This window comes from Melospiza georgiana, chromosome 15 (assembly GCF_028018845.1).
Source record: "Melospiza georgiana isolate bMelGeo1 chromosome 15, bMelGeo1.pri, whole genome shotgun sequence".
Classification (NCBI taxonomy): domain Eukaryota; kingdom Metazoa; phylum Chordata; class Aves; order Passeriformes; family Passerellidae; genus Melospiza; species Melospiza georgiana.
In genome coordinates this window covers 6,327,729-6,353,509 of record NC_080444.1, presented here as the reverse complement: position 1 = coordinate 6,353,509, position 25,781 = coordinate 6,327,729, and the positions used below count along the sequence as shown (strand labels likewise).

The window sequence follows — 25,781 nt, the reverse complement described above, 5'->3', positions numbered from 1 at the left end:
TGCAGAGAAATCTCTCCTTGCAGGGAACGACAGACACCCTGGGGAAGCCAATGGACACTGCCACAGCACAAGAAACACCAGAAGAACAAGCACTAGATAAGAGCTGGAGACAAATAACCCAAAGTAAAAGGACTCTTCAAACAGCCTTTCAGCAGGATGAATGGCTTTGTCCTGCCACAGCCTCCCAGTTCCTCCTGGTCCTGTCTGCACTCAAACCCCCTTCACATCAAATCCTGAACAAAACAAGCTGAAAACCTTTCCGGCACAATAATACCCCAAGCCCTGCTACCTGCCCATCTCTCCATGCATCCCTCTACCCCTGTCTCCCACAAACCCTGCTCCACACCAGCTGCCCGGCTGGGCTGGAGAGATTCCATTGCCCGTGGCACAGAGCTTTCATCTCAGTGCACAGTTTTGTTCCCTCTTCTCATCAGCCTTTCATGTATTTTCCTCCTTTTCCTCCACCCTCATTAGAGAGCTCGGAGCTTGGAGATCTTAGAGCCTTCCTGTGGTGTTTGGGAATGCTGGAGAAGCCAGGACAGTTACCATGGCTGTTCTGGCTCCCCTGCAAGGCCTCAAGAGAAGTCAAGGGCCCTGCTGGTTATATCTCCACAATCCAGCCCATGTCAAGGCACTGAATCAAACACACAACCAGGGACCAAATTAGGTTACCTGCAATAGTGTTTCATTCTGCCCTAAATGATTATCCAGGGCTATTCTGCAGGGTAATTCTGGGTGTAGATACACCTGTTGTAGCAGCACATCAGGACCTTAATTCCTATTAAGACACAGGATGAGAATGAGCTTCCTCCTCCTCCTCTCCCTTTGCCTAGAGGCCACTACCAGAAATGTCCTACCTAGGAGAGACCCAGACTGACCTCTGGCCCTCTTGTGTTCTTATTTCAGTGCCACTGTGTTTATTTGTCTGTCTTTTGATGACAATGACCATGTGGGATAGGCAAAAAGGAGATGTCTTGATCATAGTCTCTGCCCTGCAGTGGGATAATCCTTTTTTTATATATATATATAATCCTGCACTAATGGGGATGACAGCAGTTCATCTTCCAGCATTGCACTACCAAGCTGAGACCAAAGATTATGGTTTTATTCTACTTAAGGGAACAACAAGCCTGCAGAATGAAACTACTACTGGGTTTCCAAAAGGCTGCCTAGGGCCCTGAACGTTAGACAAGCTGTGATATTCCTCCTGGCAGCAGCAGCAAATGATTTCTCTTTAGATACTGTAAACATGAGGGTATAACTGCTCCATTTGTGCCAATGTTCACAGGTATTATAGGCTCTTTTGGGTGACATGCAAGTAAAATAATGGATAATTGCATCCTCATCAGGCTTGGAAGCAGGACCTTAAACAACCTCCAAGCTCAGGGTTTAAAGAATAGACTTCCAGCAACTGTCCAAGAGATAAGATCAGCCCATGAGTTTCTTTCAGAACTGACAAACTTATCACTCTTCTCATGCAAATCACTCGAGTATAGGGAGAGATGGAGAGGAGATGACTCATTCCTGAGAGAGCTTTTTTTGTCTAAGGTAGGATTAATGGGATGGCTCAGAGGTGAGGTGTCTCATTAGCAAACATTTGGATTTTGCCAGAGTCACTCATTTTGCTGCGGAACAGCCTTGGATCGTGACTTTGCACTCAAATGGGGCTGGAAGCTTTGCCTGCAGCATAAAGGCTGCATTTTCTGCAGGGTGCATGGCTGCTCAGCTGAAGAGGGGAGCCAGCTCGGTGTCCTGACAGCCATCCTGCTCCACATCCCATCAAACAGGCAGCGGTTTTATGCCACAGGGCTTCTGAAGGAACATTTCTGCAGAAGCCTGCATTGTGCAAGCTGCCCTGGGGCTGGGTTGTGCATGGCAGTTTGGATTATGTGGGAAAGTTGGATGCAGAGCAATGTCCTGACCAGGCTAAAAGGTTTCTGGCAGCACAGACAGCTCCAGCTGTGGGCAGCAGTGGTCACAGTTAGCTGACATCCCCAGGTGCATTTATACAGTGCCATGTAAACACTTCCCATGAGGTTCTTGTGACAAAAATATTTTAGTATTTCATAATAATAATAATTTCTTTCTTCCATTCCCCTCCTAGCCAGCTGTAGAGCACTGCCAGAGAGCCATCACACCACTGGAAACACACAGCTGAGAGCAGGTCTAGCCTTTTCCAATCCACCCAGCTCCTCATCTGAGAGCAAGCTTCCATCCCGCTGCAGTAGCTGAACTGCTTTTATCATCTCCAGGAGATCAAAGTCATGCAATTAATCCTCTCCCATAGTCTGTGCCCTCCCTTCCCTCCTCTCCCAGGAGCTGATGGCATGAAGGGCTCGGCACAGCCTTCCCTGCCAGACTGGCCCAATGTCAGCTCTGCTGGGATTGTTTGAGGAAGCTGTTTACACAAAACATCAGCGGGTTTTTGATGGCTCTGGAAGATCTGGTAAATAATCCTCAGATGAAAGATATAGTCTAGGAAGATGGCAGAAGAGGCTTACTACACTTACTACATTAATGGTGCTGGAGAATGGGTGGAGCCTTTAAGTGCAGTGGAATTCATTTTTGTTAATCCTGCCTGGGTCTGTGTCAGGAACAGTCACCTCCAGAAGGGTGTTGTTCCCCGGCTCAGGATGTGCAACAGTTGCTTACAAGGGGGAAGATTAAAAGCAACTGTTTATGGCTTTGAAAGCAGCACATTTGCGTCATTCTAAGAGCCATCTGGATGCAAATGGCAGCCCTCAGGTTGAGGGTTTCAATCCTCAGCCGACCCACAGAGTGTATTTGGAGACTGGGACTTTTGCTGCAGCAGAGAAGTGTGACAAAGGCAGCTGTGTGGGCTGTTTACATTGAATATGCAACATCCTCTGGGCACTTGGAAGCCTCAAAAACAGATGCTGAGCTGGGTCAGTCTTACCTGTAATGAGGTTAATGGTGAAGAATCCTTGAGGATTTCCAGTCAGGATGTGAAAAGTCAGTTTTCCCTCTGAGCTGGAGTCTGGATCAAAGGCATCAAGCTGAAGGACGGATGTGTTTGGTGGGGAATTCTCCATCACAGAGGCATAGAAGACAGGTTTGGACATCTGAGGTGGGTTGTCATTGGTATCAGTGACTTCAATATAAATTTCAGTCACAGAAGACAGAGGAATTGTTCCCAGGTCAAGGGCCAGCACAGTCAGCCAGTAGTGAGATGTTCCCTCTCGGTCGAGCGATCCTATGGTCCGTATGGTGCCTGGGAGAAGGACAGGGAGTGTTTGTGAGGGATTTAAGGAACTCAGACCGCTTAGTCCTTGATGACAGAGCAGTCTCAAGTCTGCTTCCTGCTCTTTGCTGCACACACAAACTCTCGCACCCACCTTGTGTGGCTGTGAGATTGTGTGAGGGGCTTGCTGCTGCTGAGGTTAATTTTTGGTACACAGGTGATAGAGAAAACCATGGTATTTTGGGGGAGGATAGACATTGATGTGCTGTTATTTTAAGGAGAAAAAGCCCTAATCCAAGGGTAAGTTAGTAAATCCCTGCACAATCAAGAATGGCTTGAATGCATAGAACATTGTAAAGAGCCAAGCCAAACACAGCAGGTAGTTTAAGCCTTCAAGGTACACTGTTAAATGAAGATGTCCTTACCTGTGTCCTTCTCAATGTGGAAGACAGACAGGCCAGTGCCTTCTCGGAGGAAATACTGAACCTCTCCATCTCTGCCCCTGTCGATGTCCTTGGCTGTGACCATCATCACAGACGTGCCCTTGGGGCTGTTCTCCTGCACCCAGCCTTTGAAGACAAAGGAGGCAAAGCGTGGTGGGTTCAAGTTCTCGTTGACATCGATGACGTTCACTTCCAGGTGGCAGAGGGAAGAGCGAGAGAAGGGCTTCCCACTGTCACTGACCTGCACGGTGAGATTGTAAGAGTCCCTCTTCTCATAGTCCAGCTCCTTGTCCAAACGCAGTGCCCCGGTCAGCTTATCCACATGAAACATCATCTCCTCATTGTTGATGAGGCTGTACCTCACCTCCCCACCAGAGCCAGCATCAGGGTCGAAAGCTTCCACAAACAGGAGAATGGTCCCCACGGGCAGGTCTTCGGGGACCTTCACACTGTTGAGGGCTGGGAGGCACTGAGGGGTGTTGTCATTGACATCCTCCAGAGTCACAACGAGGTCTGTGACAGAGAACAGCTGGAAGCCTGTTTTGGGCTGGTCCCTAGCTTCTATTTTCAGCACATAGCAAGGCCACAATTCTCTATCTAGAGCACCTGTAACTGTCACTTCTCCAGTGACACTGTTAACGGCAAACTTGTCTGTGGGGGTTAGGAGGGAGTATTTTACTCTCCCATTGTCATCAGTATCAGCATCTTCTGCTTTCAGTTGAGCTATTGTTGTCCCTGCTGCTACATGTTCTGGTATTGCCACCCAATAGGCACCTTGAGTGAATTTAGGAGTATTATCATTGGTATCCAACACATTCACAGCCAATAGTTTCCAAGATGATTTCTGTGGTGTGCCAAGGTCATACACAGTAATGTTGAGAATGTAGAAGCTGGTTTGCTCATGATCTAAAGGAGAAAGGACTTGAAGGAGACCCAGTTCCAGGTCAATTGTAAAGCAGCTGTCATCGTTTCCATCTGAGATCACATAAACCAATTTTCCATTAAAACCAGTGTCAGGATCAAAGGCTGAAAGGTCAGCAATAGTTGAGTTGATGGGAACAGTCTCTATGATATCAATGGATCGTGGAAAGCTGTCATCAAACTTAGGAGCATTATGGTTTATAAGGTGCAAGTTCAGAGATGTTTCATCATCCTGCCCATGGCCTTGAGACTGAGACTCGATGGAGTGTATGATGGTTTCTGTCAGTTGCTTCAAGACTCCTGTTTCCTCACAGTGCATTTGGACGGGGAGGCCTTGGCTGACCACAGTGATGTTTACAGATGTTGGCAAAGCATAGTTCTCTCCGTCTGTTGCAGTTATTTTCAAAGAGTAGAAAAGTGGCTGTTCAGAAGGAAGATCTCGCAGAGATATTCTAAGGGATATTACTCCAGAGATGGGATTCAGTTCAAAATGCTGCAAGTCGTTGCCAGACTTGATTTCGTATTTGATATGCTGCAGCTCATCGCTGTCGATTGCAGAGACCGTGGCCACAGGGCTCCCAACTGGAAAGTCCCGTGGGATGGTGCCACTGCAGCTTGCCTTCTCAAACACAGGAGCGTTGTCATTGACATTGCTGAGCGTGAGGGAGACGTACACCTCGGTCTCGTGGCGGAAGGGTGAGCCCCAGTCTGACGCCCACACCCGCAGGTGGTACCATCTCTGCATCAGCTCGTAGTCCATCGACTTGGAAGTGGAAATGACACCAGAATAGGGGTCAATGACAAAGGGAACTGATTTCTGGTTGGCTATGCTGTAGGTGACAAAGCCATTGTCTCCTTTGTCTTCATCTGTAGCCCTTACTGTAAAGACGCTGGTGCCAGGAGGAACATTTTCATCAAAGGCCCCATGGTACGAAGACTGAGTAAAAACTGGAACGTGATTGTTGCAGTCAGTGATGTCAACAATAACAGTGGTGGATGTGTGACTGTTGCTGCTTGTAACTTCAAGCTCAAAACTAGACTGCTCATGGAAGTTCATTGCTCTGACTGTAGTTATCAGTCCAGTGTGAGGATTGATCTTAAAGCTTGTGCTGTCAGGAGTAGGTCTTAAAATGTATTTAAGATGTGGCACAGCTGGTGTGATCTTCACCATAACAACTTGGCTTCCAGCTGGGGAAAATTCACTGAGCTGGACCCGATACAATTCTTTCTCAAACCTGGCAGAAACATACTTAGAGGGAGGTATGTGGACAACTCTGACAGGAGAGAACAGTGGTGGCTTGCTCTTGTCCTTGGCTTGCACACTGAGGTTAAAACCAAAGGGGTAAAGTAACCAGTTTATCTCTTTGTTTGACACAATCATGAACTCAGTGCTCCCAAAGTAGGATCTGATGGCTCTGAAATGTCTTCCTGGATCTCCATCCACAAACTCGACCGAATCAATCCCTGCTTCTGAGTCACCACTTTCTACAGAGAGAGTTGCATAGATAAAGTCTTCACCTGAGTCAGGTGATGTCACCTTCACCGAGGAGATGGAGGGGGGTTTCCTGGCAGATGGCTCCACCTGGATGGTGAGACTAGCCAAGTTCCCAAAGCCATTCCCTTCTGTGATCTTTCTCATTCTGTCCACAGCCAAAACCTGCAGGTTATGCCTGCCTCGATGGGTGCTGTTGAGCCTGCCTGTGACCATAACTGCCCCCGTGGTGGGGTGCACAGTGAATAGGTTGGACTTGGTGTTGAGGGCATAGTAGAACTCAGCATTCTGGCCAGCATCAGCATCAGTGGCACTGAGCGTGCTGACCACTGTTTTCAGAGGAGTGTCTTCTCTGATGGACACTTTGTAGGAGGGGGGTGAAAAGAGAGGTTTCAAGTCATTTCTGTCCAGAATATGGATCAAGACTTTGGCCCAGGCTTCGTAGGCAAAAGTGCTCTCTGTGGCCTTGATTATTAGCATGTAACTGTCTTTGACCTCGCGGTTTAAAAGTGCTGTGTTGCTGCTCCTGGTTCTTATTCTCAAGAAGCAGAAATCCCCAATCACGTGCTCCTCTGTTTTAAACAGACCAGTGTTGTCCCCAGAAGCTATTCTGTACCTGATGTCCCACTCAGGCTCTCTCTTGTAAATACCCATCTTGGCGTAGCTCTCCACATAGGTCTTGGGGGCTGAATTCTCATAGATGGTGGCATTGTAGAAGAAGTGGGTGAAGTGCAGAGGGGAAGTGTTGCCCTTCTCACAGCTGGCCTTGTGGACCACACAATGCATCAGGAAAACAGCAACACTCAGGAAGTGACTCCTGATGGAGACTTCCATGGTGCGGTGTCTCCTTGAGCCCTGCAGGTGTCAAAGGAAGAACATTGGTAATTCTCATTAAGGTCAGTGTGTTACAGATAAAAGTCTGCAAGGGTTCAGCCTCACCTCCCTGCTCGTCTGTAGCCTGACCTTCACTGGTACAATTGTTAGCTCAGCTCTTCTTCCCTCTGTCCCAGTGACAGACCTGTCCTCTCACATCCCCACGCTGGCTCAGATTTCTTCACTTTCTCTGCTTCAGTTTCTGCCTTTGTAGAGGGGGCAAAATGTGCTAAGACATGCAAAATGCACTGATTAGGCTGACTTGGTATTTTGTGAACAATCTTGCCCTCCCTTCATTCTGCTTTCTCCTAAGTCAAACAGCATATCTACGCTCTCCACCCATAATCCAAACTTCCTCTTCTTTTGTTTCTCCAGCCTCCCCTTTCCATCTTAACTTCTCTCTCCACTGAAATTTCTGAAAATTATCTTTGAGAGTCAAAATACAAACTGATTTATGTGCCTCTCTGCGGTTGCCTTCCCTTTCTCTCCCTGTGCTACAGGATGTGTTGTCCTTCCCCAGCAATGATGGGGAACACATGCCATGTCGTAAAAATTCCTTCTGAATGTGCAGCCCCACAATGTGGCCTTTCCAACAGCTTTCTCTCACCTTCTAGTCAAGCTCGGTCTCAATTACCTCAAAGCTCTTCTGATTCACAGGCCTTACCCTGCTGTCCTCTGTGTGCTGAGTGAAGGAGCAGGTTTCCAGCTAGACACTTTGCCCATGTCACCCTCAGCCTCAGTAACCTCTCTGGCTGCTCCCTTGTCATGGCAAAGCCCAAGGGTCAGGATTCCTGTGGAGGATCTGCTGTCCATGACCACCTTCCATCAGCTCCCTTCTCCAACAGCTCCCGAGCACCTGTGGCTCCGCTGTTTATCTCTGTGAACAAGGTGTATCAAAGGAGGAACTGGGGAGCACACATGTGATTAACAGGGATGCAACTTTATTAGGGAGCTTTGCAGAGCTTGTTAAAGGATCAAGGCCTGTTCTTTTCAAAAGCTAAGTGCATGCTGCTGTGTGTGCAGTTAGGGGTTGAAACCAGGGATAAGCTAAATATAGGTGCATATATTTCCCCTAGATATCCTAGGAGATCTTTATCTAGAACTGTTTCTTCCTGTTTTAAATTTAAATTATATATCAAGTACCTGCCAGTCATTTGGCACATTCCTAATTTAAACAGGGAAGACTTGTTTTTCCAGACACTTTTTCAAGACTCATCTCTTTAAGAACCAGAACTAGTTCAATTTGTAACTCAAGTTGAATGTTAGGAACAAATTGTTAGATCCCAGCTAACAGTATGTGTCATATTCTCTCACTGAGGTATCTAATTACTGATAAATACAAAGCTGTAAATTTCATATTTGCTTCAAATCCTTTTCTCCTTGGTAAACAGAAGCCAAATATCCAAAAATCACTCTGTGGTCATCCCTTTACGAAACAACTGCTCTGAAGCTGAAGTCAAACTAGCAAAAGTTGGAGAAAAATCAACACAATTCAGTTTTGACAAAATTCAGACTCATTTTTTCATGCCATCATTTCACTTTTAGGAAACACAACATAACCCCAAATGTACTTCAAATTAAAGAAAAATTTGGGGGGGCAGAGATAGGTGACCCAGAAAGGCACTGTGGCTCCTTCTGAGAAGTCGAAAACCATGTTCTTAAAAGCTCTGCTTGCTGCTTGTTACTTAACAGCCCTTGAGAGCTGTGCAGCATGTAGGGACCTGCCTAGAGCTACTCCCTTGCAGCATTTTCAACTGCTGAACCTGGCGAGGAGACGTGGGCAGGCTGCGCACGCGTGGCTGGGGCCAAGATCCACGCAGCCCAGAGTGCAGCAAGGCACCAGAATCAACCAGAACCAAAGCAGAGCTGCTCCACCAGCAGCAGGCTTAATGAATCCGATGGCTTTGTATCTGGGCTAATTGACTTTTTAATTGAATTGTACTCGAACGGCAATGTGAACTCATCTCTCATAAGACATCAGAGAAGCCGCAGAGCAGAGACGTTATGAACTCCACAACCACAAGAAAAGCTGGATCCAGAGCACATGCCTTCCTGGGCACCAGCAATTCAATATGGGAGGATAACCTTCAGCAAGGAGTGGGTTTTCTGGCATTTAACAAGATGCAAGCTTTCGTCTGAATCTCTCCTGGAATGTACTTAACCTCCCTCTTCCCTGTGTTATTTCCTGACATCTAAGAAGGGCTTCACTTAACATTGCTGCTTTTCCCCTCTCTATTAGCAGGGTTTTATTCCTCTGTCCAGATAATTGTTTTTCAAAACCTGTTGTGACCTCAATATTTCTTAGAACTTTGCTCTCAATTACCAGCTGGACTGAGAGCAATCAACAGCTTCAGCAATTATTACGAGGGATGGAGAGTGACTACGCATCTGGGGCATGAGGCAGAAGCCTCATTTCCTCTGGAAGTGATCTGAAACTTTGAAAGACACAGTCAAAACCTGGGTAGAATTGTCTAGCAGGCATCACCATCAACTTTTCAAGAGTTTGTGTTAGGACCATGCTCAGTATCACAGAGAGTCTGTATCCCCTGACAGCAACTTCCCACCCTGGGCCTGGAAATTATCCCCTATGACCTGCTGCTGCAGTTTCTCCCTTAGTAGGCTGCACTGGGAAGCAATCATGCTCTGAGGGTCTTGTTTCTCTTTTTCCAGCATGGTTTTAGTGCAATTTGAAGTGTAATAGATCCCCCAGGAGATGTCTGTGATGTCCCTGATATGTCCTCTGCTTCTGCAATCATTTATGGCACAGTCATAACGCAAAATTATCCAGAAGTGGCAGGGGGACATTTCCAAGGGCCCTGGGGAAGCTTAACAGAAAAATGGGGGAGAGTGCCCTGAAGAGAGGAGAAATCTGGTGAATTGGCTCAGCTCCAGGGAAAATCCTGTTGGGACTGACCCTGGAAGATGATGGCAATGAACCAGCAGAAGAGAGGGTTTCTATGACTTTTGTTCCATGGGTTGAAAGCTCTGCATAGCATGAAACCAGCAAAAAAAAGTCAATTTACCAGCCCTAATTCCCAAATGCAGGTGGCTATCAGGGAGGAGCAGCACAGCCAAGCTCAGGGCTCCCTGCCACAGATTTCAAGGATCTCCAGATGGAAACTGGGTGAAATCAATCAGATTTTTCATGCAGATTAAGAGAACCATTCCTCCTGTCCTTGTGCTGTCAGTAATTAGTGCATGACCCATGGGACCTGTGGCAAGGGCCAAACACACCTCAGGGCTGCAGATCAGCTGCAAGCATTTAACACTTGAAGACCCTCACTTGCCTCTGGTCTCTTCACCTCATGGGACCATTTGTTCATTTATTTGAGTGCTCTGATTCTCTTTGGTGGCCTGCTGGAGCTGCTGCATTGAGGGCCAGCAGTGCTGGAGAAGCCCTCGGTGGGATGGAGTGAGGAAGGCAGGGCACGCTCCCACTGAGGGAAATACCAGGGCATCATTATGTGGTGATTCAGCCTCCTCTCCTAATCACCAGGCGAGGATCAGAGAGCCTCGGGGGGCTTCCCCCTCAGCCCCGTGGATGCAAACTCCCCACAAAGGCAGTAAACAGCCCGGGTATCTCTAATCAGAGCCCGAGCGCGCGGCTAAATTTAACATCCAAATTGTGAACCTCTGTCAAAGACATGCCCAAATCTGTCGGGCTTGAAACGAGGGAACAAACACAGCGCCGAGATTCAAAGTGTGTGCGTGGGGAGACCCTGGAGATGGTGATTTGGGGGGCTTGGTGCAGGGAAAGGCTGTTCTGGCCAGCTGGGGTCAGGGGCTGGGGCAGGGCCAGGGGGTCTCTGGGGGCCCTCCCAGGGGTCTCCTGCAAGCTGTGGGCTGCTCTGTTTGTTGGCCATATCGCAGCAAAGTGCTGCAGCCTGCCAGGAAGCAGGTGTGGCCCCAGCCCCACCTTTTGATTCCCTTCAAGAGCAGCATTTGAAAGCAATAAAAACCCAAAACACAAAACAAAGCGAGTGCTGAGTGCACCCAGAGCAGCATTCCCCTCACGAGCTGTGGTGGGGGCTTGGCACAAGGTTTTGAGATCAGAAGCTTAAAGAAAAATCATCATTTTCACTGGAACAGAACAACTCTTCCCTTACTAATCTTTTGCCAGCATGCATCCCAAGTTTTCCTTCTTCCTCTCATTTTCTTCCCTCACCTCCCTCCATTTTCTCTCCCTTTTTTTTTTTTCAATACAATAAACAGCCTCTTCCCCATGATAAGGACCAAGCAAAATCATCCCCAATCACATCACAAGCTTCTTTGTCAGAGGCTGCAAGAACAGGGAAAGACAGGAGATGAGACTGGCTGTTCAAGTAATTAGTTTAACCATGCATTTCAATGGCCAGTGGGAAACAGAGAGCAAAGGGAGCAATCCTGTAAGATGGTGAGTAGAAGGTTTTGGGAAGGCAATAGGAGATGGGACACTGTTCCCTTGGCTTGGTGGGGCAGAAGGGGTCCAGCTACAGAGGGCCAATGTCCTTACAGCTGCTCCCAAACAGGACCGACCAGACAGCAATCCCTGGGATTTCAGTGCGGCAAAGTCACAGAGTTAAATGGACGCTGTGCTGGCCATGTCTGTGAAATGTTTTGCTTCCCAAAGCTGAAATATCCTGTGCTCACCCTGCAGGGAGGCTGTGCTGCTTGGTTAATGATCGCCCTCTCCTCTGCCACGGTGATTTTGGTGGGAATTGGATTCTTTTCCATTGGGAAGCTCCCTGATGGCTGCTCACAGTCACCCCGTGGGGTCTGAATGCTCTGTGGAGATGGGTATCTCTCAAACTGTTTTCCTGGACTTTGAAACAAACCAAACAAAACTATCCCATCCTCAGAGATCCTGCTCCTGCCTTTGGTTGTGCAGTCTCTGCTTGCTTTTGCAGTGCACAGGAGAAACACGTCCTGGAGGTACTACACAAAGCCAGAAAACTAATGAAAAGAGCCCCTGCAGTTACGGTGTTTCCTTCTTGAGTGTATCTCGGGGTTTTCCAGCGCCTGTGGATGGTTTTGCAGAACTGCCTGCACCAGCCTGCTCAGGGGCTGTGCTGCTGTGGGTGCAGCTTTCTGCTGGACTGGCAGATTCCATCCAGGCACAGTTGGGCTGTTCCTTCCCCATCTCCACTTTCCAATCTCTGAATGGCTTGGACAGAGTTTTGGAAATTGTTTCCAGGTTGCTGGGCAGCCTGGAGCAAGGTGGCTGGTCATGTAGAACCTGGAGCACGTGCCCTTCACCTCCAAGGACTGTCCTTGCTCCCAGTGTCCCATGAAATGCTGCCAGGGCAGTGCCAGACCTGTGCCACAGCTATTCCATGGCTGAGCTCTGCTCCTGGGGGAAAGGGGCTGGGTATTGATGGGGTGGGCTCTGCTGAGGGCTTCTCAGCTGCAGAGCCATGGAAAGCCATGGGTTAATGAGTCTCATGCTGGCATACAGAGCAGAGACTCTCTCCTTGGCCTGCCCAGCATGGCACGAGGTCACACACACGTCCCACACACCCGAGCACGACAGGTACAGCCCTAAAGCACTGCAGATGTTCCTTCATCATCTACCAGCTGAACCAGGCAGGGGCTCTAACCCAGGGGGTTTGGGTACCCCAGGGAGCCTGGGACGGCAGCCTCTAAGGGTGTTGGTGAAACAGAGACTCCCTTGAAGGAGTTTGGGGGAAGCCTGTAAGACACTGAGTGATGTGGGGCACTCTGGGCCCTGGCTGAGAGGGGGATCTGGCAGAGATAACCTTGTTCTCTGTACTGCTGCAGGGCTTGGTGAAAATGCTTCATTGTGAGGCAGCCCTGCCTTCCCCAGACCTGGTCTGCTGTGACCAGGGCACCTATGGGGGTCCTGCCAGGACCACCCTTCAGGACTGACAGTGGGAACAGGGGGGATGCTGCCCCTTGAGTGGTGCAAGACACAGATGAGTAGAGCCAGAGAGGAGATGGCAGGATGGCCTTCCATGGGAAGGGCAGCTGGGAAGCATTTAGTTACTCTGATGTCCAACTCCTCCTCCCCCCAAATTCCACAGGTTGGATGCTCAGAGCCAGACTGACTCTAAAGGCACCTTGCTCCACTGTGGCTTCCTCCAGCTAGCCACTCACGCCCTTCCCCCTGGGACATCTCACCCATTCCTCCATCCTTGGGGCTTTGGCTGTGCCCTGATGCTGCTCCTGCTGTGACCCTTCACTGGAGCAGGCAGCTGCTGCGTGTCTTTGCCCCCAAGCCATCCTCTGTCCCACAGCATCACCAGGTATGTGAAGCCAAAGGCCACCTTTCTACCTGCAATGTGCATTTCTGCCTGCTCTGTGAGGAACCCAGGGAGAGCTGGATTTTGCACTGCTGCCAACACCTAGGCCTGGCCCAGGTGTGTCACCTAGCTGAGGGGTCACTTTGTGAGCTCATCTTTAGGCACAGGACAACCTGAACATAGCTGAACTCTCTGCAGAGTTGTGAGGGTCAATGATCTCTCTCTGTTTGGCATTGCAGCATCATTCTAGAGCAGGAGTTAACTGAGCAGCTCCAGAGCTATGGAGCCCTCAGTGAGGTCTGGGGGTTGAGGGAACCTTGCAGTGCCAGCTGCCTTGCTGCTGGCTCCTGTCCCAGGGCAAGCATGGCAGGAGGGAAGTGAAGAAGGGCTGTGCAAAGGGAACCATCCTTATGCATCATTCCTGATCCCTTTCCTCTGCTCTCACCAGCTATGGGAGCAAGGGGGGAAATCCTGCTTATGATCCAAAAGATGTCACTGCACAGACAACCAGAGGAGGTGTTGAGGGGTGGATAAGGACAGCAGCTGTGACAGCCAGGAGCCAGGGAGAGACAGCACATCCCACTGTGGCTGTCAGGGGAATGGGCACTGCTGGCTGGGACAAGAAGCAGCCCTGGGGGCTGGAGAAGGGGCAGCCAGTGCTGGTAGGAAGGAGATTTGGTGGGAGCTGCTCACCAGGCAGGGTGTGAGGGGCCCTGGGGTTGGGCACTACAGTGCAGCAGCCCAAGCATGTTGGCACAAGAGCCAGGTGGAGCATGCCAGGATCTCACATGAGTGTGCTCCAGCTCTGCTGCTGCTGCTGGGACTGTGCACCACTCACCCTGTGATTCAGCTGCCATGGAGGCCTTAGCACCAAGGACCTCATACCTCAGTCACTGCAAACTATCTGTGAGAGCCCACAAGGGGTCCTGGACTCTTCTCTGATTGCTTTCTCCTGCCAAAACTCATCCTGAGCCTTTCACATTTTCCCCATGCTTGGGATGCAAGTTAGCTTACATTGATAATCATCCCCCTGTCTGCAGACTGCTGAGGGATTTGGGTGTGTGGGACCACACTGTCAATCCTGCTACCCTTCAGATCCACTGGCCAGCTCCAGCCACATTTAACCAGATAGGCAAAGACCTGAAAGGAGTTAACTTTGCACAAGCTTGTGAAAAGCAGCAGGACAGAGGAGAGAAATCCAAATTAGGACTCCCAGCTGGAAGAAAAAGCTCTAATGTGAGCCCAACCCGATTATTAGACATCAGAGAATCCACACAAGAGGGAGCGCCGCGGGCAACCCAGCTTCATGAATTGTGCTGCTCACAAACCAGCTGTTTACCGGGGTGCTGCAAAGCTGGGAGAGCCAAGGTCCCACACACAGCTCACACCTGACCCAGGGACACCAACCCAGTCCACCCCAGCCTGGGGAGAGCAGCAGCTCTGCCCAGTGTGAAGGGGCTCTGGCCCTGCCAGTCCTCACTGCCACCTTAACTCAGCCTGGCTGCTGGCAACGAGGCCGCTGCCCTCATCACCTCCAGTGCCCTTTCTGTGATTACCCGTGGGGAACACACACGTTATCCTAAAATCGCTGAAATTCCTTGGGAAGGAGCCCAGGAGCACCTTGGTGTGAAAGCTGGTGAGGGACCTTGTGCCCCTTGTGCTGGGTGCAGGTGAGGAGGGACAGCCCAGCCTCGTCTGCCCCGCACACAGCCCTGCCCACCGCGCTCCTCCCTCACCTTGTCCTCCTACCCGGCAATTCCATTCACCCTGCAGACCTGTCCCTGCACCGATCTGATGATTTCTCTCCTTGCCCGGCCCAGATCCTGCCGGTCCTTCCCTCCTGCAGCCCGCAGGTGAGCTCGGAGCGCAGCTCTCTGCTCAGCCCCTCTCTCTCCGCGTCCATCTGTCCGCCTCCAGCTGCTCCTTCCCGCCCCTTTCCTGCCTTTGGAGGCAGCGTGAGGACACAGAGGGCAAAAAAAATGAATGAGACAATCAGGGCATCAAGGATGGCTGGCCAGCACGCCAACAGCCGTGCCACAAAAATTCCCCGCAGCAGGGATTCACTGAATGCAAGGGTTACCTGCGAGCTGATAGAAACCCTTCAGCCCCCAGAGCTGCCCGCAGCCTCCCACCTCCTGTGCCGTGTCCAAGCTGCTGCAAGGCCAGCCCGTGCCCTGGGGAGCTCGGTGTTTCACCGAGAAAATAAATTAACCCCCAAGACAGCCGCGTTTGCCCAGGCTGGCCTCACTGCCACACTGTGTCCTTGTCAGCGCTCCCAGCACAGGTCACTCCCTCCTGCTCCATCCTCTCTGCTTTAAGAGTATTTCTGAGATCTGCCAGGGCAGCACCTCTGTGGGGCCAGCAAGGCTGCGTGGACACTGCGTGGAGCACCTGTGACAAGCAGGCAGGGCACAGAGTGTCCCTGTCAACCGGGGCCATATGGAGCGGCTATTCATGGCTCAACCCGCGTCTCCCGGGCTGCCTGAGTCACAGCTCCTGTCACACGTGCAACCCAGCCACTCAGAAATAGTCACACAATGGAAGAGCATCCAAATAGCCCTGCCTGGCTACCTCTCTGTCCCCTCTCCCAAAATGGCCAGTTTTGATTGCTAAGTGGAGGAGCATAAAAAAGAAGGCACAGGTAATGAACTCCTTCTCCCACTTTCCAGCATCATTGGAAGTACCTGTCTGATACTTGGGCTACTGCATTTAAAAACCTTCACTGGGGCCATCCATCCCAAATGGATCAAAACCTTGTTTGAAGCCAAACACAACTTTTGGTGCCTGCAATATCCTGTGGCAATTTGTTCCCCAGTTAATTATGCCCTCCATACAGAAAAGGAAAGTGTTTCCTTTGGTTTCTTTCAACCCTGCTCCTTGTCCATTTCGGAGCTACAAACCTTCCTAGCAGCCCTTGCAGCCCGCCCCTCCCTGGACTCCTTCTTCCAAGAATTAGAGAAGAAAGTTTCTTTGCTAATAAAGCACTACCTGCCTCATTGCCAAGGAAAAAGTGTGGTTAGAGGAAAAAAATGCTTGCTCAGCAGATCAGCTTGTTAATAGACAATGCAGCATCCATGTTGCCAACCCAGTTTAAAAATTTTAAAAGGGCTCAGGGGTATTTAATCCTCTTATGTTTGTCCATGATACAAGAGGAAGCCCGGTGCTAACAGCTCGAGGTGCAGCTGCACTTGCATGCTCCACACGTGGCACGGAACAAAGCGAGGTGCAGGGAGCAGGGAATGCCATTGCTGCAGCACGCAGGGAGCTGGAACCATCCTGCAGCGCTTGCCTCGGAGCAGTTGGCAGGAAAGCAGGATGCAAAATGCATTAGTCCCTAACAGATGTTGGATTCCAGGTGTCTTGCCTCCTTTGAACTCTCCCTCCGTACATGAGCGGCGCTTGTTTGTTTGCAGGGTTGGGAGCTGCACTGGTTTGGGAACATTAGGGTTTGAAATGCATTCGTGGTGTGAGGGAAAGGCTCGGGAGGGAGAGAGTGGATCCTGCTGTGCTCTCCCCTGCCCAGGCAGGGCACCCGGGCTCATTTTGGGAATGTCCTAGACCACGCTGAGCCTACCGGCAAGGCTGGGAGAAGCAGAGACCGAACCCCTGGCTGGGTTAGAGACCTCTCCCTGCCCAGAGCCTCAGGAACCCCAATCCTACAGCACACAGGTGGATGTCCCTGAACCATTCCTGATACAGTGAGGGGTGCTGCACATTAGGAGATGATAAAAGCACACAATGCCAAGCCCGGACACTTTGCTGTCCCGAATCCTGATACAGCCCAGCCCTGCTCAGGAGCCCAGTACAGACTGTTTGCTTTCCATCCCAAAGCTCCAATAACCTGCCAGGTATCTCTAGCTTGACAGCCTGGAGAGCCACGGCAGCTCCCTGCACATCCCCTGCCTGCTCTTTGCCCCTCGGAGCGCCGGAATGGGGGAACAGAGCAATCCATGTGCCCCTGCCAGGATCCAGGGCCCGCAGCAGCCCGCTGGCCACAGCCCTGCCTGCCCAGCAGAGCCTGCCCAGCTCGTACCACCACACAGCCTGAATTTCCACACCACCTGGGAACTCTCAGCCCTCCGCAGCCACAAAGGCAAAGGAGCAGGAGCTTTCTTTGAGGGTTTCCTCTGAAGCAACCCCAGTCGCGTGACTGCTGATCTTTGCCCCTCTGGAGTGCTGTGCTCCACCGAGTCCAACTCCAATTTCCCGGGAGGCTGATTAGCTGATAACTGCAGTTGGCTCCCAGTGCCCAGGCCTCCCTGCCTGTATTTCCACCTCCTTTATCAGGGCTGCACATGTACATAGGAAATAATTCCTGCATGCCCTGAAGTGGGACTGGGCTTGCTCTGTCTGGGGTTTCATCCCATAACAAGGCACTGGCAGTGAATGAAGGTGCAGACACAAAGGGTGGCTCTGCTGCCCATCGCGGAGGGGCACAAGGGCAGGTGAGGAGCTACTGGAACCTGGGTGTACAGGGAAGCTGGGCAGGGGAAAACCAGCGCTGTGACTGCACTCGGGGATCCCCAGAGCACAGCCCAGGGGATCCCCAAAGCACAGCCCAGTTCAAGGCAGCCGTGGAAGTGGCTCAGTGGGGCACGTGGGGACAGAGTTTGGAGCTGTGTCACCTCACCGTGGTTAGCAGGGCTGGACATGGCCAATAGCTGAGCCTACAGCCAGACGCCATCGCTGCTCCTGCCACAGCTCATCCATTTACTCCAGCACAAGCTTGCTCCCTGCAGAAATCCTGCCCTGCTCAGACACCTGGATTGCTTCTGTGCTCACTCCCTCCACACCTGCCTTGCTCTGCAGCGTCACTTTTACTTTGATACCTGGAGCCCACCTGCTTGCACTGGCTGCAGCCTGCTGAAGCTCCCCAGCTAAGGCAGATGCAAACAGGAATGAAACTTTTCATGCCTCCTTCCATGAGCCCTGTGCTAGGGCTGCCACAAGTGAGGAAGAGATGAAGAGCTCTGCATCCCAAAGCTCTCTCTGTAGGTGAAGGCTGCTCCCAGCAAGTTACTCACATGCAAAAGCAGTTTGACGATTAAATCTCTTCAACCTCCATGCCTTCCTCCATCCATGCTGCACAGACTGCTCCCTGAGTCATTCCCACTCCCCTCACCGGCCAGCAGCGTGCCTTACCTGTTGCAACAGGAGAGGCGCCTCTCCTGAAGTTCACTGCTGCCTCTGCGCTCCCTGCGCTGCGAATCCTCTCCGGCAGCAGCTCCGGGCTGCCCGCCGGGGCTCCATGGTGCGGGCAGGTCAGAGCAGAGGGCTCCGGGAGATCCCTGCAGCAAGGGCTCCTGCCGGCTGCAGCTCCGGCGGCAGCGCTCGGGAGCGGCGAGGGGGAAAGTTGCGAGGGGTGGAACTGGCTCGCAGGAGCGCCAGCCCTCCCGTGACGGGCTGCGGGAGGAGGAGGAGGAGGAGGAGGAAGGGCATCGCCCGCTCCCTCCGTGAAGTTTGAGTGTGCCTGTGTCAGAACCGGGCAAGGACCCAAGCCTTAGAGCCAAATAATTGCAGCGCTTTTTACTGTTAGATTAACCTGAAATCCAGGGCTTCAACTGCAGGGCGGGGGGCGGTGGTGGGCTGGCGGAATATGCCGGGTAAATCCCTCCCAGCACACCTGAAAAACTCAGAGATTGTTTTTAGCTATCTGCCAGGTGGGTGTTGTGAGGAGGGATGGGTACAAGGGGGTGGGGGAAACCTGAATCTGCCCTCGGAGCAGCTGCGTGCGAGAGGCACTTTGAAGGTGGTTGTTGTTGTTGTTTTTTGTGTTTGGGGAGCCCCCAGAAACGCCGGCTGGTGCCAGCGAGCCCCGGGCGCTCCGTGCTGCACGGAGGAGAGGGGATGAAAAGGGGGTCCTGCCCTGAAAAGGCAGGAGGCAGCGAGGGAGATGGCAGCGTGGGGAGATAGACAACGAGCAGGAGCTTTGGGGGATTTATCTTTGTAGAGCATCCTGGCTCCGGAGGAGTTGTTCAGGGCTGGACCAAGGAAGCACACGGACTCTTCTGTGAGGGTCCTTCAGTCCTCTTTGTCCCCTTCTGCCTCCTCTCTTCTTTCCACCTCAAACCCCAGTAAATATTAACGTTCCCCCTTTAGATTGAAGTGAGGTTTGAACAGGGTAGTTCTCAACATGGGAAATAAATGCTCATCTTTAAGTGAAGTTTCCTTCCCCTCTGGTGTGTTTTTGCAGATGAAATTACCAGAAAGCCCTCTGTATAGTTTTAGAGGGAAAAAAAATAGTATGAAAATTGGACAGTTTTAACATCAAACTGTCCACATAGGTGCCTGGCTGCTCCTTATGAGGCTACACCCAACAACGGCACAGGAATGGGCACAACAATGGCACAAGCTGCATGTGTCACAGCTGGGGAAGGTGAGAAAATCAGGTATTGGTGGCTGGATCTCAGCAGGGCTGACGCAGGGCTCAGAACAATACCTGTATTATATTTAGACACACCAAGGTGCAAGTGAGCAAACCTCTGGCTTCAGGGCATCAGCTGATTGCTGCAAGAACCAGCAATTCCCTGAGTTTGGAGCCTTTCACCACTGCAGAGGTGCCTTGTTCCCTCTGGAGCAGTGGGGGCCTGGTCTCATCCTGTGGAGCAAGGTGTGAGCCCTCAGCTAGCAAGGCCAGCAGTGCTGATCTCAGCATGCCACCCACGAGCCAGCTCTCCCTGTCTGCACTGTCTTCTTGCTCTCCCAGGTGGTGACAGGGGCCCTCCTTCATCCCTTCTCTTTGCTGATGAAATGCTCTGTGGGGAGGCTGGTGCTCACAGATGAGCTGTGTATCAGTCAGGCCCTGCAGAAAAATTGGGTGTGAGCTGGTTATTACCTGATCCCCTTACAGAAAATGTACAGTATCCAGTGAATGCAAAAGCCACTGACAACTCCACCTTGCTGCCAGCAGGTTGGTGGCACTGGGTGCTCCTTCCCACAGAGGTGGCAGAGCATAGGGCTGCTCTTGTTGGCTGTGGATACCTGAGATCTCAGAAAAAAACCTTCCTTGGCTATGGAGCAGCAGACCATGAGAGACATGACTGAAGGAGGGCTTGGTTTTCCAAAAGCCCACCTGCTTTTTCAAATGTACCAGATGGTTTAATAACAAAATTACCTTCCCTAATTAAATCATGGCTTTGGTGTAAGCAGCAATCTAGCTATGGAACCCCCAAAATCCTCATAGCTAGGATGCTAAGATGGACTTCTGCCTTCCTTACAAAGACAAACATGGTCTCTTAGAGCACATTTGGATTGATTACTGTCCCAGTGATCCAGGAAGTACAAGAAGCAGAGGAGAGCTTTTCCTGAGCTCCAGCTGTTCATTCCATATCAGTGGTGAGTGAGAACCTGGAACTGGTGAAAACTTTCTGGCTCTGCCTCCTCAGCTCTCCTGCTCAACCTGAAGTCAGGCAGGGTTGGGAAGAAAAGTGTTGTCCCAAGTTTATCCCAAGGAGCAACTCCTGCAGAAAGGGGTGGGTTGCAGAATTACCTGTGGTTGCAAGCAGAGAGGATTGGCCTGGCTGGGGGAGCTGTGCCAGGAGGAAAGACAGAAGATGGGGCTGTGCATGGTGCCTGGCTTTGTCCTTCTTCACACCACTCAGACAGTCAGTCAAACAAGCCAGCAAGGTTCCATAAGCTGCTGTCAACATTTCATGCCACCATGATCCCTTTACAGAAAATGTACATGTCCTGCTGCTGGGATCTCACCCTGCCAGAAGCAATGGGACCTTTCCAGGGTGTGGGGGATGTCAGAGCCCCATCCTTGGCTGGCAATGGTGCTTCTTTCTCCCTAATCATGGGGAGAGATTTCATTTCCTGGTTCCACCCAAGATCTCCATGTAATAAAGCCAAGCTGTTCTGCTGTGGGTTACCTGCATGCAGAGCTTTCCAGAGAAGCAGCATGTTCAGGCTGGGGTAGGGAAATCACCGTGGGCCTCTCTGGACCAGCAAGAAACATCTACAGGGGCCTCCGTGCTGTGGCTGGACTCACTGCCCTGCCTGTGCCCTGAAGATCTGCCTGTAGGCCCATCTGGCAGCTCATCCTCCCAAACACGAGCCTTTCCTGGCCAGCCCTTGCAGCTGCAGTGTTGCCCCCGTGGCCCAGCAGGTCAGGGCAGTGCTGTTGAGACGTGGCACTGGATTTGTTTTCTCCAAACCCTTCTGCCCTCAGAAACAGCCACGATGGTGTGACCCCTTGATCGTCCCTGCTGAGGGTGAGGGTGAGCTGGAGCTGGGATGTTCCAGCTGTGTGGGTGAGGGTGGGCAGCAGAGTCTTGGCGCAAGCTCAGGGGTGTGCTGGGATCTGTGAGTTCCCTCCCTCGGGGACAAACAGCTCCTGTTTCCCCTTTGCAGGGAATAGAGCCCGTCTGTGTGTCTGGCCCTTCAGCCCTGCATTGCTGCCGTGCTCTGTGGGTCTGTTTGCACGGCAGCGTGCAGGGACTTGCCGGGGAAGGGGCGATTATCTGCCGGGAACGGCGTCGGCAGCGCTTCCCCAGGCAGCAGCAGCGTCTGCTCCGGGCAGGGAGGATCCACTCCTGGGCAGGGATCGGCTCCCCGAGCCGGGTCTGGCTGCAGCCTCCTTGACCAGGGCTGCTCCCATGACTCAGGATGGCTCCTGTAAAGCACCCTGCAGCTCCCAGACAGGCAGGATCATTGGGGAATGAGGGGGTGCTGCCTGGAGAGGGACGTTTGGGTGCTTTGGAATCTCCCAAGGGGCACAGGCTGGATCCATCTCTCCCCTTGCAGCAGGGTGGTAATCACAGCCCTTGACTCATATCTCTGTGAGCACACCTCATTCTCACTCTGAGACTCACCCTTTGTACCCAGTGCAAATCTGAGCTGGGATTTCCTTTGTGCTCCAGGTTATCCTGGCCTGAAGTCCAGGAGGAGTCCGGTGATGAATGAGTTTGACTCAGGCCACCCATCAGACATCATTTTGGGAATAAGAGGCTGATGCACACTGACCACTCCCCTCCATTCAGTGTGGGATCTATTAAGACATCTTTGGCTTGTGAGGCTGAGTGCTGGGTAGTCCCTGCCCTTAGACGCTCAGGAGGGCATCACATGGAGCTCCTGTTGGTCCTCCACTCCACAAGTTTATCGTTGGGACAGACGAAGCATGACGCATGGCTGAGAGTGAAGGGCATGAGGCTGTTGGAGTGTCGGAATGGAATCCAAGCCTCTTTGGGCCCTGTGTGGGATCATAAGGATGCTGTGGCATGCTCCCCATGTTGGCTTCCCACCAAGCATGATGCACATTGATTCCTACAGGGCACTGCTGACAGATCCATTGCCCCTTTAAAAGAGATGAAGTCATCTCCCTCCGAAGCCATCTGGCACCAGGACAGAGTCAGGAGCTCAGTGCAACAGAAGGCTGGGATGCCAGCCCACAAAGGGGATGTCATCGCTCTACAGACAGATGGGACCCTGAAGGGATGGGGAGAGGTGCTGCTCAGGGCCCTGGGGGAAGGCTTGGTGTCCAGGTAAGGCAGTGAGGACACGCTGGCAGAGTACCAAAGTGTGCCATGGTCCCACTGCCATCATCCCTGCGAGCAGAGCCGCACTGGGGGCTGGAGCTGCAGGTTTTCCTGGCAGGACAGGGGGCTGTAGCAGGCCCTCATCATGGGATGAGCTGGTGAGTCAGTGTGTCTCCTCCTCCCCTCCATCCCTCCGTGCATGAGCTCATCCCGAGCCGCTGGTCCTGCCTCGCGTGCCGGATGGCTCAGGGCTGGCTGAGCTCAGGGATGGCTCATCTCAGGCATGGCTGAGCTCATGGATGGCTGATCTCATCCCTGGCTGTGCCACCAGCCCTCACTCGGAGCGCTGTGTCACCGTGTCACCACAGTCCCCAACAGGACACCGTGGGAAGAGAAGCCACCGCGTCCCAGCGAGGCTTGGGGAAATGATCTCAAGCAAAACTGCCCACCAGGCTTGAGTGGGTGGTGGGGGATGAGGTGAGTTCCTCTCTGGCACGCTCAGGGAGCAGCCTCTCACTTCCAGCTCTGGCAGGATGTTTCTCTATCAGTATCCTGGCCATTCCCAGATACCTCGTGTATCACAGACCCCTAAACCCTCCTGGTGTGACTCACTGAGGGGCTGGTCCCCTTCACAGGACTTTGCTTGGTCATGCTTTTGTGCACCAGGAATGGTGCCACATTAAAGTCTTTCTGAAGTTGCTGCACTGGACCCCTTCTCCCCACCATGCACTGCAAGGCAAGCATCATAACATCCCCCTGGGATAATGGCCAGGGCAGGGACATGGTCAGTGCCTTCTGCTGGCCCAGCTTTGCAGGAAGGAGCTGGGGCTGTGATGGGTGGGTGAACACAGATGTGCTTTTCCACCACCCTGAATGAGAAACCAAACTTCAGCTTGGTGTTTGTGGAAGGGATTGGTGGGGGTGGCAGTGGATAATAGAGGAGGGGACAAGGTGGGAATTGTTTGGGTCCTACAAGGAGCTGGGGATAGAGGACAGTGGGTTATAGGGTAGAGCAAGGATGAGAAGTTAAATTACAGCTCCATAGTTCAGGTGTCTGTCCAGGGAGAATGAGCCATTCTCAGAGGATGAGTCTCTCCCCTCACTGATGCCACACAACCAGCTTGGACTGGATGTTTAACTTTTAGTCCAGTGCACTGGATCGTGTGCTGGGGATTGCACGGGCACTGGGAGATCAGGCACAGGCAGAGCAGGGTCTGCCCACACTCTTGCTTCACCCAAATGTCTCTGGTTTGCCTGGCTTGAGCAGAAACTCTTTCAAAGTGGAGGTTAATTTTGAAATAGGGAAATAATTTGTGCTTGTTCTGGTCTGGCCTGAAAAACCCTGGACCACTAACTCTTTTCCCTGGGAAAGACCACTCCTCTCCTGCTTTGTCATGCTTTGGGGGGAAAGTTCTGTTCTTCTCCAGCCCAAATCCTTTGTACTCTCTTCTTTGCATTGCAGTCCGTAAATTTTTATTAATGTTAGCCCATTGCAGTCCATAAATGTTTATTAATCTGTTAACCCATTGCAGTCCATAAATGTTTATTAATGTGTTAAGCCATTGCAGTCCATAAATGTTTATTAATGTGTTAACCCATTGCAGTCCATATGTTTTTATTAATGTGTTTACCCATTGCAGTCCATACATTTTTATTAATCTGTTAACCCATTGCAGTCCGTAAATGTTTATTAATCTGTTAACCCATTGCAGTCCCAGACTTCCATGCTCCCCTCTCAGATCCTTCTCTCTCCTTCTCCTTTGCCTTGGTGCTCAGACCTGACACCCAGACCTGCCTGGCAGAGAAACCAGGCTGGAAGTTCCTTGCTCCAAGGGCATTTTAAAGAGGCGCCGTTGTGCAAGTCCCAGTCCCAGGAACACAATCCATGTGATGATTATCTCGATACCATCCTCCCTGAACCAGGGCAGCCTCAGCCAAAAGAGGAATTTAGAGCTAAACAGCTTTTGTTTACAGGAAGCCAAGCACGGTGTCTGGGCTTGTACCAGTGCAGCAGGAGATGTTGCTGCTGTCTCAGACTGCAAAATATCGATGGATGTGTGTCCCTGAGATTTCCCAGGGACCTTATGGGAGCAGTCTCCATAATTTTTGAAGTGTCTAGTATAGGAGCCAGAGGGGAAAAGTGTTTCCTTTGGCTGACTGGACAACCAAGCAAAGGTCATCAGCTTTATTGACTGCTGTGTTTGGCCATGATCACCACAGGCTTTGCAGCACTCTGTGCCTTGGGATGGAAGAAAGTTGGGTCTCAGGTGTGTTCTAAAGGGCAGTGGTCACCAAGGGACACAGCACCAGCAGCCCAGACCTCCATGAATTTCTACTACTGAAAAAATCCATTGTAAAAAACACACACTGATTTCTCACAGGTTAGCAAAAGAGAGGAGACAAACTTCTCTCCCAATACTGAAGTTGCTTTTCAGGGTGTATTATTTTCTTCCTTCTGGATTTGCAAAACCACAATCTTACAGGAAAAAATGCTGGTGGACTTCTCTGCAGAAAGAGGCAAAGAACCTCATCTCCAAGGCTTGTCCTGCTCAGGACAAGGAAACAAACAATTGTGAGAGAAAAGCAAAATGTCTGACTGCTCTCCAGATGTGAGGGAGGGCTTGCCCACATCTGGCAGGGAGTGTTTCTCAATGGAACAGCTTTCCTCAGCCCTGGGCACACGGCTGGGGGTGGCTCTGGTACCCACAAACAGGATGGTCCAGTTCCTGTGCAGGCAGATCTGTTGGGGCAGTTCAGTGAGTCAGAGAACATTTACCAGGAGCTTTTTGTGTCAGGGAAATGTGTTTTGGTGAAAAAAGGAAGAAGTTTATAATAAGTTGAGAGAAAAAAAAGGATTGAAAAATGAAAGAAACACAGATCGCAGAGGCATTTCCCAAACAGCAAATCCCAGTGCTGAGGGATACCATCCAGCCCAGTCAGGATGGTCTTTGTGGGATTTACTGGGGGCCCACTGCCTGATTTCAAGTGAGCCATGTTTGGTAACACCTCATGGGGCTACAGCAAGGCCTTCCCTATCCTTGAAGCACTTTGTCCAACCATTTGGAGAAATATCTGAGAAATTTACCTTTGGAGTTGTGCTGCTCTGATGTGTATCTGTCCCAGGCTCCTTCCCTT

The 25,781-nt window shown here is 51.4% G+C and overlaps 1 protein-coding gene across 1 annotated transcript in view; it reads right to left on the bottom strand.

Moving 5' to 3' along the window:
• The window catches only part of FAT2 (FAT atypical cadherin 2), a 55,575-nt gene extending 37,213 nt beyond the window's left edge, over window positions 1–18,362 (bottom strand). The window contains exons 1-3 of the mRNA XM_058034835.1: window positions 18,313–18,362; window positions 3,628–6,913; window positions 2,918–3,232 (exon numbers count right to left, since the gene is read on the bottom strand). Of these exons, the coding sequence (XP_057890818.1) occupies window positions 2,918–3,232; window positions 3,628–6,892 (3,580 nt within the window). The 5' untranslated portion in view covers window positions 6,893–6,913; window positions 18,313–18,362. The remainder of the gene's footprint in view (window positions 1–2,917; window positions 3,233–3,627; window positions 6,914–18,312) is intronic.
• Window positions 18,363–25,781: the final 7,419 nt, after the last annotated feature.